Raw genomic sequence first — 13,418 nt, 5'->3', positions numbered from 1 at the left:
GAACACTGAAGTGATAGTTCCAATCTCTCCCTCTGGAGGACTAGTTGGAGGATTTACATGCAGATATTAAGGAGTCAGAGAACTTTGTCTGAAAGTCTGCAGGTTAGGTGAGACTGAGCTGCTGTGGCTAATGTGCAGGCCTGGCTGGGGTTGAGGGAAGCAGTACACATGTGCATGTATGTGATTGTGAGTGCATTCCTGCATCACATGGCTGACCTCACAGTGCCAGGTCTGCATTCCACCAGGTGAATGAGCAGGTGACAGTCGCGGGTCAGCTTTCCTGTAGGCAATGAGCACACAGTAGGACACTTGCCCCAAGTAAAATCAATGTATACATAACCTCAAATCATGTACAATGTCCTACAGAAAACAAAATGTATCACAAAGTAGGAAAACTGACAAACTGAACTTTATAAAAATTTTAAAATTTTGCTGTTCTTGAGACACTCTCAAGGAAATGAAATGGCAAGCTAGACTTGAATTAAAAATGTGAAAAACTATGTTTGATAAAGACTTGATTCCAATATAAGAAAAAATGAGACAAGGCTAGGTACTGTGGCACATGCCTGTGATCCCAGCAACTTAGGAGGCTAATGCAGGAGGATCACAAACTTGAGGGTAGCCTCAGCAACTAGCAATACCCTGCCTCAAAATAAAACAAAATGGATTGGAGATGTAACTCAGTGGTACAGCACCCCTGGGTTCAATGCCTAGTAAAGGAAAAATGGAAAGAAGGAAGCTGGAAGGAAGGAAGGAACAAAAAAAACATTAAAAACTATTTAAAATGGGGAAATGAACTGGGATGTTTTACCAATAAAGGTATATAGATAGTGAATAACCACACAGAAAAATGTTCAACATCAGCAGTCATCAAGAGACTCGCGCGGCAAGAGCAACGCCGCCCCTGCATACTGCTGATGGGAATGCAAGATTCTTAAAAGTTACACACACTTTCCACAAGACTCAATGATTTACTCCTATGTGTTTTCTCAAGAGAAAACATGTCTACCCGAAGATCTGTATGTGAATAGCATCTTCATCCTATTTCCTCACAAACTGGAAAGAACCCTGGAATGAACAACAAATTATGGTATCCCATACAAAGAAATACAGTCCCCATAGGAGGGAGTGGATAGAGAAAGGAGAGAGCCCTGTGGTCCAGTCTCATACGTGGTCAGACAGTTGGAGGGGAATGTTTGATTCCACTCCAGCAGATACACTCAAATCCCAGCTCCAGCCCGGGCTCCAATGGCAGGTGCCAGACACCAAGGACCAAGACTCTTCTGCCAGCATTGCATTGGTGTTAATGTTTTCCCCAGTCATTTGCAAAGATCCACAGGTGTTTTAGTCAGTGTTTTTGCTACTGTGACCAAAAGACCTGACATGAACAATTTTAGAAGAGGGAAAGTTTATTTTGGGGCTCACGGTTTTAGAGGTCTCAGCCCATAGACAGCCAGCTCACTTCCTCTGGGTCTGAGGTGAGACAGAACATCATGGCAGAAGAGTGTGGCAGAAGAAGGCAGATCAGGACATGGCACCAGGAAGCAGACAGTCCCCTCACCATGGACAAAATATATACTTCAAAGGCAGGCCCCTGTGGCCCACCTCCTCCACCACACCCCACCAGCCTGTGGCCACCACCCAGTTGATTCCTGGCAGGGGATCAATCACTGATCAGGCTTTCATAGCTCAGTCACTCCACCTCTGAACGCCTTTGCATTGTCTCAGACACGAACTTCTCCCATCTACACCATAACAGCAGGGTAGTCTTTGATTATTCTCTCCTCTTCCTATTCATGGTTGATGGTGTACAAGTAACTTACTCACCTTATGGGACACATCTTTCCTGATCACTGACTTCCTTGACCCCCACCACTGGTCCAGACCATGCCTCCTGCTGGGTCTGTTTTTGTAGCAGCCACATGTAGTGGGGAGGTGCACAGTGTCAGGGGCTAATGAGGATTCAGAGTCCTCCTTTGTGGAGAAGGGATGTGACCTGGAGCTCACAGGGCTGGGCCTGGCACAGCATGATGTTGCTGGAAAGTATTTCTTTGTATGAGGATGCCATAATTTGTTATTCATGACACTGTATTCACTTGGGAAAATTGGTCCTGCCCCAAGGAGGATTTCTTAAGGTAGGACAAATTTTCTGAAGTGACATTACCTCTGGGACCAGTGCCCTTCCCTTGAGACAGCAGGACCTGTGAAGACCCAGGCTTGCAAACCACCTGTGAATGCAGTTAGGGACTTTGCCAACAGGAAGTCACCCTCAGACACCTGGCAGCCAGGTGATGCCTCAACAGTAAGCCTCAACTCCCTCCCTCCCTCCCAGTATCTCCCCACTGAGGCTGGGCACTCAGAATCTTCCCAGTGGTCACTCAAGCGGAATCCTCTCTGCCCCAACACAAATAAGAAGACACTGCAATCCATTTCCTTGCCACTGAGGTGCTAGGAGGGACAAAGATGCCTCCAGAGACTGCTGACCCTTCAGAAGGTGTCCCAAATCCCATTCCTAAGAACTGGTGGACAGGTTACTCTATGTAGTAGGAGGAAGTTGGAGCATCTGATTAAATTCAGCATCTCGAGATTGGCAGACTGCTCTGCACTGTCCAGGTGGGCCCAGTGAGACCCTACGAGAGGGAGGCTGAGGGTCAGGAGAACAGAGGACACCAGCTGCTGGCTCAGAAACATGGCTCGCTTTATTAAGGACATTCACAGAGTACACAGTGCACTGGGAAGTGTGCTGCTCAGACAGAGGGAAAACTCAGGCTCAGCACGGTCACAGGTGTGGGGGCAAAGGGCAGGTTTGCTGCTCCTTTCACAGTACCTCTCAGTTGTGTTTCGTTCCATGCAAGGGTCCCTGTGTGCCTCACGTTTCTCTTTCCAGAAACAAAGTCACATTTCAATATTAACAGATAATAATGGGTGACCATGTTGACTTTTCATGCATATTTCATATAAAGGACAAATGGATGCTCACAGTGAAGTCAAAGGAACAACTTCCCATCCTGAGGCAAGATGGGAAGAGCCTGCTTTTGTCCAGGCCAATATATTCCAGCAAAACGTTCTTGCCTCTCCCTGTTCCAAACTATGTCCCCGTTTCTCATCAGTTCTTCCTGGTAGGTGTTAACTGGTGACAGGACAGCTCTGCCTTTTCAGAAATCTTGATTGGCACTGGGTCTAGGACCACAGCGTAGCCCCAACCTGCGTCAGGGTTAGATTAACCACATCTTCACTGGACTTTGCTTCCCACTGTCTGAAGACTGACTGGAAACATCAGCTCTGGTGGAACTCACTCTGGGGGGCTACTGCCTCCTGACTGTGGGAGCGACTTCCTGAGCACTGAGGGACTCTCGCGGACTGCACTGGGGGACAGGGGTATCCAGGCTATTTTCCTTACACTCAAGAATGGGGAGTGACACAGAGTTTGTAGTGAGGTGGGATTCTGCCAAAACCAGTCACGATAGGCCTAAGATCAATATCTTTTGGGTCAACAAGAGACTTCAGATTGAAATGCTGCAGAATGGCGGACAGGAGCAGAAAGAGTTCCATGCGGGCCAGGCCTTCTCCAACACACACCCGTTTTCCTAGAAGTAACCACAGCACTGGTGAGACACAGCAGGTTTCAGAGAGACACCATTAACAGCAAGGCTGCAGGGCAGGGCTGGAGGAAGCTGGGGCAAACACATCCTAAAGCAGCAAGCACTCCCTGAACCCACTGAAAGAAGCATAAAAGCAAAGAACAGAATCTTCGTGATATAGATCTGTTCGGGGCCATCAAGAACACAGCTGCAAAAACTTCAGTTTGGAAATTGGCCTATGCTCGGTGAAGGAGGCACCCAGCGCTACCAGTGGTGCCCACGGGATGGGGGTGGGCATGTTAGACACCGACACACCCGGGGTTCCAGTGTGGAGCTGGTGGTGGAGTCTTCCTCTCCAGAGCCTGAGGCACAGCCCCGGCAAGGAGCCTCAGGGGGAGCACGGCTTACATCAGGAGGCTGCGCGCTTCCCACGGTGAGTCTGAGGAACCAGAGGCTAGTCTGTTAACGACTCTGGTTTAAAATGATGGGTATCAGGTGGTATGGGCTTGAGAGGTTTTCACTGTCCAGTTAAGTAAAAATAGTCTGACAATGAATGAGGGAAAGCGTCCACTCTGGAAAGAAAAGTCTACCCACAACACCTCATTTCCAGGACTTATTGTGAACGATATCACCCGGCCTCTCTGAATGCAGGAGCACACTTGGTTCATGGATGAGGAGGGCTGGGTGCTGATTTATGGCTGGCTGGTGGCAGAGACACAGGGAGCAGATGAGGTGGGAAGAGACCATTCCAGACTGAGGTGCTGCCTATGAGCCCTGCTCACCTGCAGAAAAAGGCTTGAAATAGTCACTGTACTTGAACTTCCCATTTTCATCCAGAAAGTGCTCTGGCTTAAACTGCCCTGGATCTGGAAATTCTTGGCTGTCATACAGAAGGGAGTCCAGAGTCGGAATCACAACAGTGCCCTGCAGGAGGCACAGACCTGTCAGTCAGTCAACAGAGCACATGTTCACTGTCACCCCGAAGCCCACATTAGACAGGACAGCACATTTCCAGCTGGGACGGCACTCGGTTAAGGACTAGACAGCAGCCAGGGTCAGGTCTAAGTGGAGAGGAAGCCTTAAGGTACTCACAGGGTGGACTCTGGCTGGTTGTGGCTGTCCTTGTTCCTGGCATTGGAATATGCTACACTCCCAGGTGCCATCAAGGAGGCACTTCCTTAAATTCCATCCATTTCTCTGGTCACCAGGACCATACAAGGACCACTGGGGAATTGTCACCCTGCACTGGCCTGGCCCTGCCATCCAGTCACACTGACCACGGAGACACAGGATCCCCAAGCTGCCCTGGCAGACTAGGTGTGAGCTGGTGGGAAGCAATCATGGTGCACACCAGCTCACTCTGACCTTGGGGATGACGTATCCTTGGAACACTGTGTCCCGCGTTGCTTCGTGGGGCAGGTTGGAGGGTACAAGGTCAATAAACCGCTGAATTTCATGCACCACAGCATCCATATAGGGCATGTCCAGCCTGTCCCTGACAGCAGGGATGCGGCTTGGCCCAATCACCCTGTCAATTTCTTCATGAAGTTTCTCTGCCAAGGCAAGAATGAGAGCAATGTAAAGGGCTGACTCCAGGCTGAACGTCCAACTCTCTTCCACTCACCCACCAAGCACTCTTCCATCTATCTGCCACTCACCTGTCCACCCATTCACCCCAACCCTAACCCATACACCTATCTACCCACCTGTTCTTCTTCCCACTTAGCTGAAGACTCATCCCTCCAACCAGCCAGTGTCCATCCACCCACACGTCTACCCAATCCATCTACCCAATCACCCTTCCATCCATCCACCAAACCCATCCAGTGGATGTTTATAGGGCATCCTATGCAGTACTTTTGGTACCCCAGATACTTCAAATTATTGTATAATATCTTCACAAATGTCTATAAGAGCTATGCTCATGGAGGTCTTTTATAGTCTACGGAAACTCTGGCTTCAGTTATCTTAGCTGGAGATGGAGTATTCAATTCTCTGCATGTCAGGAGTAGAGAAAAACAAAAGGGTCTTAGAAACTTCCTCTTGGAGTGAAATCTTTGCATTAATTGTCACCCTAACTGATTCATTACATGCTTCTAAAACATAAGAGGGCAAATGACAGAATGGAACCAGACAAGCACAGTCTACTTCTTGAAGAAGTTCCTCTAACTGAGGTAACAGCAGCCTTCAGCATGCTTCTTAAACTTTCTGTGTTTGAGATTTCCTATGGGAGTTTAAAATGTTGAGTGAAAAAAGAAAATTGCAAAAAGATATGCACGGTACAGTACCCTGGTAAAATATTAAGGCACTATAACTTTGCTGTGAGCTGTATGTTGATATGTAGTTATTGATAATTGTACCCAGTCACAGGTGAGGATGATGCACAGCCATCCCTAAGCATTGCCTCTGTGGGGAGGGAGGCACGAAGGGGGAGGACTGACCGGCCCTGTAACATGTTTCCTTAAGAGTTCCAAAGCAAATATTGCAAAATGTTAATACATGTTAAATTTGGCAAAGGATGTAGGGTGCCTATCATGTTTATTCTCTTTGTTTATATTGGAAAGCCATCAAAGTTAATAATTTAAACTGTGTTTGAGTGCAGGGTTCCCCTATACAGAGTATTCAAAAGTTCTCCTACAACTGCTGCAGATGTGGAAAATATTTCCCTCCCTGGAATATTGGTTCCTTCACTCTTCATGCTTCTGTATGATTTTTAAAAAGCAAAGGCTTTGCTGAAATAAAGACCAGAGCCTAGGGCCTGACCCTGGTCTGGTCACATATCCATGCTCTTGGGGGAATTGCCTTATGTCCTCCATCTGCTCTGCAGGAACACTGAAGGTCTGCCCCATGCTGGCACTTATTGGGAGGCACATCTCATCAGCAGCAGGAGGGCCCAGTTCAGAGCTGGCGGCCCCAGGCCTTGGGGCTCCCTCCGCAGCTCCCCTGCTCCCTCTTTATGGCAGGTTGGCCCTATCAGCCTGTGTTCAGGTAGGGGCTTTCAGGGTAGGAGGTGGCCTTGTCTCTTCTCCTGGGTTCCTGCTTCAGAGCCCTGTGGGGTGAGATGCCCCAGGAAGACCCGAGCCTTGCCCCAACCCCCACTCTGCCTAGAAGGCCAAGTCTTCTCCAGGAGCAACTGGAGCAGTATGTTGGCAGTCAGTGAAGGCCTTTACAGACGGAACCTACACCCAGTGCTTCTCTCCGCTTCAGTGTGAGACTGCTCTTTCCTGCACCCAGGGCCCTGGTGCGGTGTGGGGCTATCCGTGTTCAAGGGTACCAGCTGCCTGGCACCTATCAGGACATTTCCCTCAAAACAAATCACCCAGCGATCCTGTGGCACCCCAAAAGATTAACTAGCAACTGCAGACCGAAACCTGGACGCAAGAGCCTGCAGGGAGGCTCCTCTTGCTTCTCATCTGCACACCTTCAATCTCTGGGTATTTCATGAGAATCAGGAGCCCATATCTCAGGGTGGTACTGGTGGTCTCTGTCCCTGCAAAGAACAGGTCCGCCAAGGTCACAGCAACGTTTTCCAGAGTGTACCCAGGCTCTCCACTGTGCTTTTTCTGTGACATTAGAGACAGACAGAGACTTGGTAAGAAATTGTCTTCAGGTGGCTGACGAGAAACCTGCTGCCCTTCAGCAGACAGCTAGGGATGTGACAAGCTCTCCCAGCAGAACCAGGACTCCATCATTTCCACCACACAGCTGGGCAAACGGAGGCTTCCAGGAAGCACGCTGAGGCAGGACGGGCTCCTCACCCAGGCCTCGAGGCTCTGTCTCCGTCAACAGTGCCAGGGCTGTCCTGGGAAAGGGGGGGTGACCTGGGTCCTGGCTTGGGAGGACCTCTGCTGATAACTCTCCAACTGCAGGGGGTGGCACCAGCCTCTTTCCAGCCCTGAGGGAGGCTGGTGCCTTTGGGCCACAGGGAGGGTCTGAGATATAGTGGGATTCTGAGTGCCCAGGAGGCTGCCCAAGGGAGTCAGTGTTGATGTCTCAGACTGTTTTTAAGTCATGACAAAAAAAAGGAAGAAGTCTCCTCTTGCCGAGCCAGAGGAGGGTCCTAGGAGCTGCAGGCATGAGTCTGGGGATGCCTGGGACCCCTGGAACTTGGGCACCATTGGGGAGCTGAAGCAAGGGGCCAGTCCACCCTCCCTGTGCCTCCTCCCATCGGGAGCAGGGCATGGTGGTCATGCTGAAGCCAAGTGCACTTATGCAACCCCAAAGCATCAAGTACACAGAAGACAGTTGGATGCCAGCCAGCAGCAGGCTGCATGGCTCTCAGTGCTTGTGCCCCACCCCACCCCAGCAAACCCAGCAGCCCAGCTGTGGGTACCGTCTCCATTTCCATGAGCAGGCAGTCGGTGAAGTCCCGGGGACAGCTTGGGTCCAGTGACTGAAGGTGCTCCTTGGCTCTTTCAAGCGTATATGCTTTTATTTCAGACACGTTTGTTAAGACTTTTCTATGGCTTCCAGGCAGGTAGCGTAAGTAGCCCGAAAAATTATTGTAAAGCTGAAGACAAAGAAAGTTATAAAACTTCCATTTGACCCAGCTATCCCACTCCTTGATTTATACCCAAAGGACTTAAAATCAGCATACTACAGAGATACAGCCACATCAATGTTCATAGCTGCTTAATTCACAATAGCTAGATTGTGGAACCAATTGAGATGCCCTTCAATTGATGAATGGATAAAGAAACTGTGGTATATATACACAATGGAAAACTACTCAACTATAAAGAAGAATGAAATTCTGGCATTTGCTGGTAGATAGATGGAGTTGGAGAATATCATGCTAAGTGAAATAGGCCAAACCCAAAAAACCAAAGGCTGATTGTTTTCTGTGATAAGTGGATGATGATACATAATGAGGGGTGAGTGGAGGGGGATAAGAGAAGAATGGAGAAACTTTGGATGGTGTAGAGGAAAATGGGGCGGGAGAAGGTGGGGGAAGGAAAGATAGTAGACTGAGATAGACAGTATTATACTACGAACATGTATGATTACATGAATGGTGTGAATCTTCATTGTGTACAACCATAGGAATGAAAACTTGTACCCCATTTGTGTACAATGAATCAAAATGCAGTCTGTAAAAGTTAAAATTTAAAAATATATAAATGTATATAAAAAAGAAAAGAAAATTATAAAACTGTTTTTTCTGAATGCAGCATAATTTTGTGTGCTGGGCTACTAACCTCCAAACTTGAATTTATGGCTACCATTGCTGTATTATTTAGAATATTTGTGACCAATGATGTTTCAGGCAGTGCACTCTCTGTGGTGAAAACATCCACATGTAGGTCAGTAGATGTGGCAAGGTTAGGAAAGAGGCACTCAGGGCCCTGGGTGTCCCGTGGAGGGGCACAGGGGCTACCTGGCCCCTCCAAAGCACTCTAGGCCCCAGGCTTCCATGCCACCCGAACCTGCCTTCTCCTTCCAACGTGACTGCACAACCTGAGACCAACGGAAGGGAGGAGAGGTTTCACCTGCAGCCAGGGAGTACTGAGCAGGTAGAAGTTCTCGTTAAACAGGCTCATGAGCCGCAGACACTTCTTGTCGTCGTAGTTGAAACGCCTGTTGAACAGGATGTCGGCTATGACGTTGCAGGGCGCGCAGCCCACGAGGAAGGTGGGGTCGAAGGGCTGGCCTGGAGCACGGGTGAGATGTCAGGGAGGCCGTGGGGAGGCAGGCACATGCCCACCACAGCCCCAGCCAGCTGCTCGGTCCCCGCACGCTACCACTGATGCCTGGGGACGTGTGACAGGCCACAGAAGGTGGCAAATGCTTTGTCTACTCTCAGTGCCGTCTAGGGCACAGCAGGCATGTGGTGGTCACTCTTGCTCCCTTTGAAGTAGAACTGGAAACGTGAGTCCAGAATTCAGTGGCTGTGGACCAGCATGACCTTCTCTGGTCCAGGGACCCTGTAGCTGCCACCTGCTTCTGGGTTGATCTCTGCCCTCCAAGGGCCTGGCCAGGGCTCCCCTCCCTGCTTCCTGCCCAAGAATACACACCCTGAGTCTTCCTGAGCTCCTCCAGCAGGAAGTGGGCCTCCCTCTGAATCCGCTCCTCATTGCCCTGTTTTCCCATCCCGTAGTCCCGGAGGGTGGTCAGGGAGAACCGCCGGATGTCCTTCCATGTAGGTCCATTATTGAAAATAATTCCTAAGGAAGAGGGACAGCAGAAGTCACCCCAAAGGCCCAGGTCTTGGGGACATGGAACTGGGGCAGTAGGTGGTCCCACTGGGCCTTTGGGTCCTGGGCAGGGTGTGGGGGTGAGGAAGAACCACAAGAGGAGGTGGGGAGGTGCAGGGCTCCTCGGGCACACCCACCCTCCTCGGGCCTTCATGATAAGGTGTCAGCTTACAGTCTTTGGCTCTCCATTTTCCTCTGAGCCTCTTCCATGCCAAATAAAACCACATGTGGCCACTCCAAGAAAGAACGCTCACCTCTTTTCTGCCTATTGGCAAAATTCTTGGACAGCCTTTTGGTCCCCATGGATTTTAACCCTCACTTGACAAGCATCTCAACTCTTCACTTTATGGCTTCACAGCAGAGGACTTGACTGAGACCTGAAGGTCACAAGACCCTACTGCAAGGACCTGCAGCTGGGAAGACCAAGCACTGACCCTTCACATGGCCCTCTCCTCCCAGTGCCTGACCTGCTGGACCCTCCAGAGTGTGAAGCCACTTGGAATCAACAGACCCAGATTGATGCTTTTCCTCTGCAAATGTTGGAGCGCTTCCATTCCTGCCTCAGTCAACCCTGTGGACGTTGTTACTCTTCCCCAGATGCAGCTTCAGTCACCCTGACTGTCGGCCCCGCAGTCCCCTAAGATCCCTGGGAACCAGCCCTGGGGCCTCCCTGCACTCCAGGGCACCTGGAGGCCTCCCTTGCGGCCTCCCTTCTTCCTCCTCCTACCTTTTCCATTATCACTTCCTCAAGAAGCAGGTTTGGCACCCACCATGCCAGGCATCCTGCTAGACGCTGGGCATTCTAGGGCAACAGGGGCAACGGTGGCACCCTCACAGACGCAGGGGCTTGCGCCTCGCATTTCCTCGCACATCGACTGTCCGATGGCCCATGGAATGCTTGGTGGGAGGCCCTGAAGGATGCTAAGAAAGTGCCCAGGGGATGTGCCATCCATCACCATGGTCCAAGGAACTTTCTAGAAAGAGGCTGATTGACCTGAGAGGGGCAAGGACAGCATGTGACATGAGGGGGGAGGTATAGGCGAGATGATGGTTCCAACTTCACCCTGAAGGGTGGGCAGGAGGGTGGAGCTGCACGGGCACTGTCCTGAGGAGGCCACTAGCCAGGTTGAGAACCTTGGTGGCAGCACTTTTCTGGGACACATGCAGTTCCCTTGGCACATGATCACACACCTGTGCTCTATCTTATGCCAAAAATAAACATTCACAGTATCCCTGAAGGGCTAGACACGTCTCTTGTTCAGTGTCAGTCTGGGCCACATGGGATGGATCAAAATAGGGATTTGGAGTCTCCAGGCAAAGGCAGCAAAGACCCTGGAGCCCAACACATGGAGAGGCAAAGCCTGGCCCCTATCCTGCTGCCTGCAGCTCACAGCCTAGACCGCAGGGGCAGATACGGCCCTAAGCCAGGACCACACTGCTCTACAGCAGGACCCTGCCTCCCGGGCTCCAACAACTCCTCCGGTGCCAGCAACAGGGACTGAGACCATCGGTATCGCTTTTACTGAGATAAGTCAGCAGAACAAACCCACAGTGTTGAGGAGGGGGAGCCAAAGGTCACTGCCTGTGAGGTGATATAATCTGGGAAATGCAGACCCCCAAAACCAGACAGGATGCCAAGAGGCAGCTGCCCACTCACTGACTTGAGAGGCTTCTGGTTACAGCAGATGGGACACTTCACTTCCGACCTGCTTCGGGATCCCCTGAAGTGACCAGGGGGAAGCAGAGAAGAATGTGCTGGCAAGGTGAGGGCAGGAAGGAGCAGAGACCCCAGAGCTGGTGCATCATGAAGGCAGAATTGTAGTCGGGGCTGGAAAACAGCGGCAGGATGACGATCCAGCCCCACCCAACCCCCTCCCCACAGGAGGGAAGGGGGTCTCTGCGTGGGCTGAATGCAGGGCTCTGGCAACAGGAGAGGAGAGACTTCCTGGAAGTCTGCTTCACTCCTCCCGGCCTCAGAACGTCCACCCCCGGAGGCCTCAGGAGGCTCTCTCAGGAGATCATCAGCTGCTGCTGGCACAGGCTGAAGCTGGCTGTGTCTGCCAATGTCTGCCAGGTTTGGGTGCCTCATGGCAGGCGAGGGGACCTGGGTGAATGGAGTCACCAACACCCCAGAGGCAGTTTAGGCTGTGAATGAAAAGAGTTCCAAGAAAAGCAGTCCGAGGCAAGAAGGTCTGGGAAGGGCAGCTCAGGCTCAAAACAGCCCCTTTGCCTCTCTGTAAGCTCTCTGTGCCACTGGTCGGCGTGGGTACCTGGCATGGGCACCTGGTGGCCCCAATCGAAGGTACATGGCACCTGCTCAGTGGAAACTTTGTAGAAGCTTTCACAGGCAAGAGCCATCGCCCAAGGGCCTGAGGTCTTCTACCCTTCTGCCTTCATTCTGTGGCTGTCACTAGACTGTTAATGTGGACATGGCGAGGTGATGGCCGCCCCCCACTGTGCCCCTGGGTGTGCCCACCCGCCACTAGGGGGCACACTCACCCTTGTGCTCATGCGCCTGGAATGCGGGGATCTCCCCTCGGCCAGAGAACTCGTTCTTGTGGTTCAGCAGCACCTCCCTCACAGCCTTGTAGCCGTGCAGGACCACCACTCGCCGGGGGCCCAGGTACAGTGTGAACACGGGTCCGAAGCGCTCTGCCAGCTGCAGGGACCAGCACACAGTGAACCAGGAGGTGGGTGGGGATGGCCAGATCAAGATGGCCTGACTCGGTCACTGTTCCTGTCGTCCACCAGAGAATTGGAGGGATGTGGGGAAAGACTGTGCAGCCTGTGTGGGGAGCTCCCCTAGGAGAGGCTACTGCATTTGCAGGGGAGCCTTCTCCCTGCCTGGACAGCAGCTCTGGACCTTGTCTCCTCACGTCCCTCCCCTGAAGCCTTGTAGCCAAGGCCCACTTCCGTCACCCCATTGTTCACTTCCTAAGTCAAGGTCCTGGACCACGGGGTGCTGCGGGCAGACCTGGAGCCTGTGTCCTGCGTGATGACACCCCCTTACACAAACACCAAGTGCCACCCCTGTGCCCCACAGCACCCTGGCCTTGGCTAGCTCACGGGGTGCTCGCTGCAGCCCTGGGAGACAGGTGTTGGTATTCGGGTGGAGCATGGTGGACACCAGCTGGGATGCACCCCTTGCTTGTGTGGCAGCTGCCCCATGGCTACACCAACTGCACCAGCCTCCCCACAATCACTCCGGTTGGCCTGTTGGTTAATGCCCACCCTCCGTGTTTGGTGCCCAAGTTGCAACACCAGCAGAACTTTCTGGAGAGGACTCCTAGGTGCTGCTACCCATCCAATTACTCCAGAAGAGGATGGTGTTGGAGAGCAACAGTTTTCCTGACAATGAACTGAATACAGGTTTATTAGATCTCATTCCTGAATCATTCTCCCTTAAAGAATGATGTGTCTCTTACCCTGGCGAAGGACTTGGGAATATCCTTCAAGTCCACCTGGAGAACATTCCCAATGATGGGGAGTGGGAAAGGTCCCGGAGGCAGGTTCCAGCTGCTGTGGATCTGCTTCCAGATGGATATGAGCAGGAGGGTGGCCACCCACACCAGCAGGGCAAGGGTGATGCCAAGAGCAGCCATGGTGCCTCTGGGACCCTCTGCAACACAAGGGATGATCCCCG

The 13,418-nt window shown here is 51.6% G+C and overlaps 1 protein-coding gene across 1 annotated transcript; it reads right to left on the bottom strand.

The window, feature by feature from the left end:
* Positions 1-2,677: 2,677 nt before the first annotated feature.
* On the bottom strand, positions 2,678-13,418 carry LOC124974930 (cytochrome P450 2E1). The gene is made up of 9 exons (XM_047537901.1): positions 13,201-13,418; positions 12,275-12,434; positions 9,596-9,745; positions 9,071-9,231; positions 7,915-8,091; positions 7,003-7,144; positions 4,947-5,134; positions 4,364-4,505; positions 2,678-3,587 (listed from the first exon to the last, which is right to left on the bottom strand). Exons 1-9 carry the CDS (start codon positions 13,375-13,377, stop codon positions 3,403-3,405), a joined length of 1,482 nt encoding a protein of 493 aa, XP_047393857.1. The 5' UTR covers positions 13,378-13,418; the 3' UTR covers positions 2,678-3,402.

The sequence above is a fragment of the Sciurus carolinensis genome, unplaced genomic scaffold (assembly GCF_902686445.1).
Source record: "Sciurus carolinensis unplaced genomic scaffold, mSciCar1.2, whole genome shotgun sequence".
In the NCBI taxonomy this organism is placed as follows: domain Eukaryota; kingdom Metazoa; phylum Chordata; class Mammalia; order Rodentia; family Sciuridae; genus Sciurus; species Sciurus carolinensis.
This window is presented reverse-complemented; position numbering and strand designations above follow the sequence as displayed.

Excerpts from the sequence above, each read along its gene's own strand:
- LOC124974930 (XM_047537901.1), bottom strand. The coding sequence starts at position 13,377 with ATGGCTGCTCTTGGCATCACCCTTGCCCTGCTGGTGTGGGTGGCCACC. Across the intron at positions 9,746-12,274 it reads CCAGGCGCATGAGCACAAGG|GAATTATTTTCAATAATGGA; the intron begins GTGAGTGTGCCC and ends CCTCTTCCTTAG. Across the intron at positions 8,092-9,070 it reads TCAGTACTCCCTGGCTGCAG|CTTTACAATAATTTTTCGGG; the intron begins GTGAAACCTCTC and ends CTTTGTCTTCAG.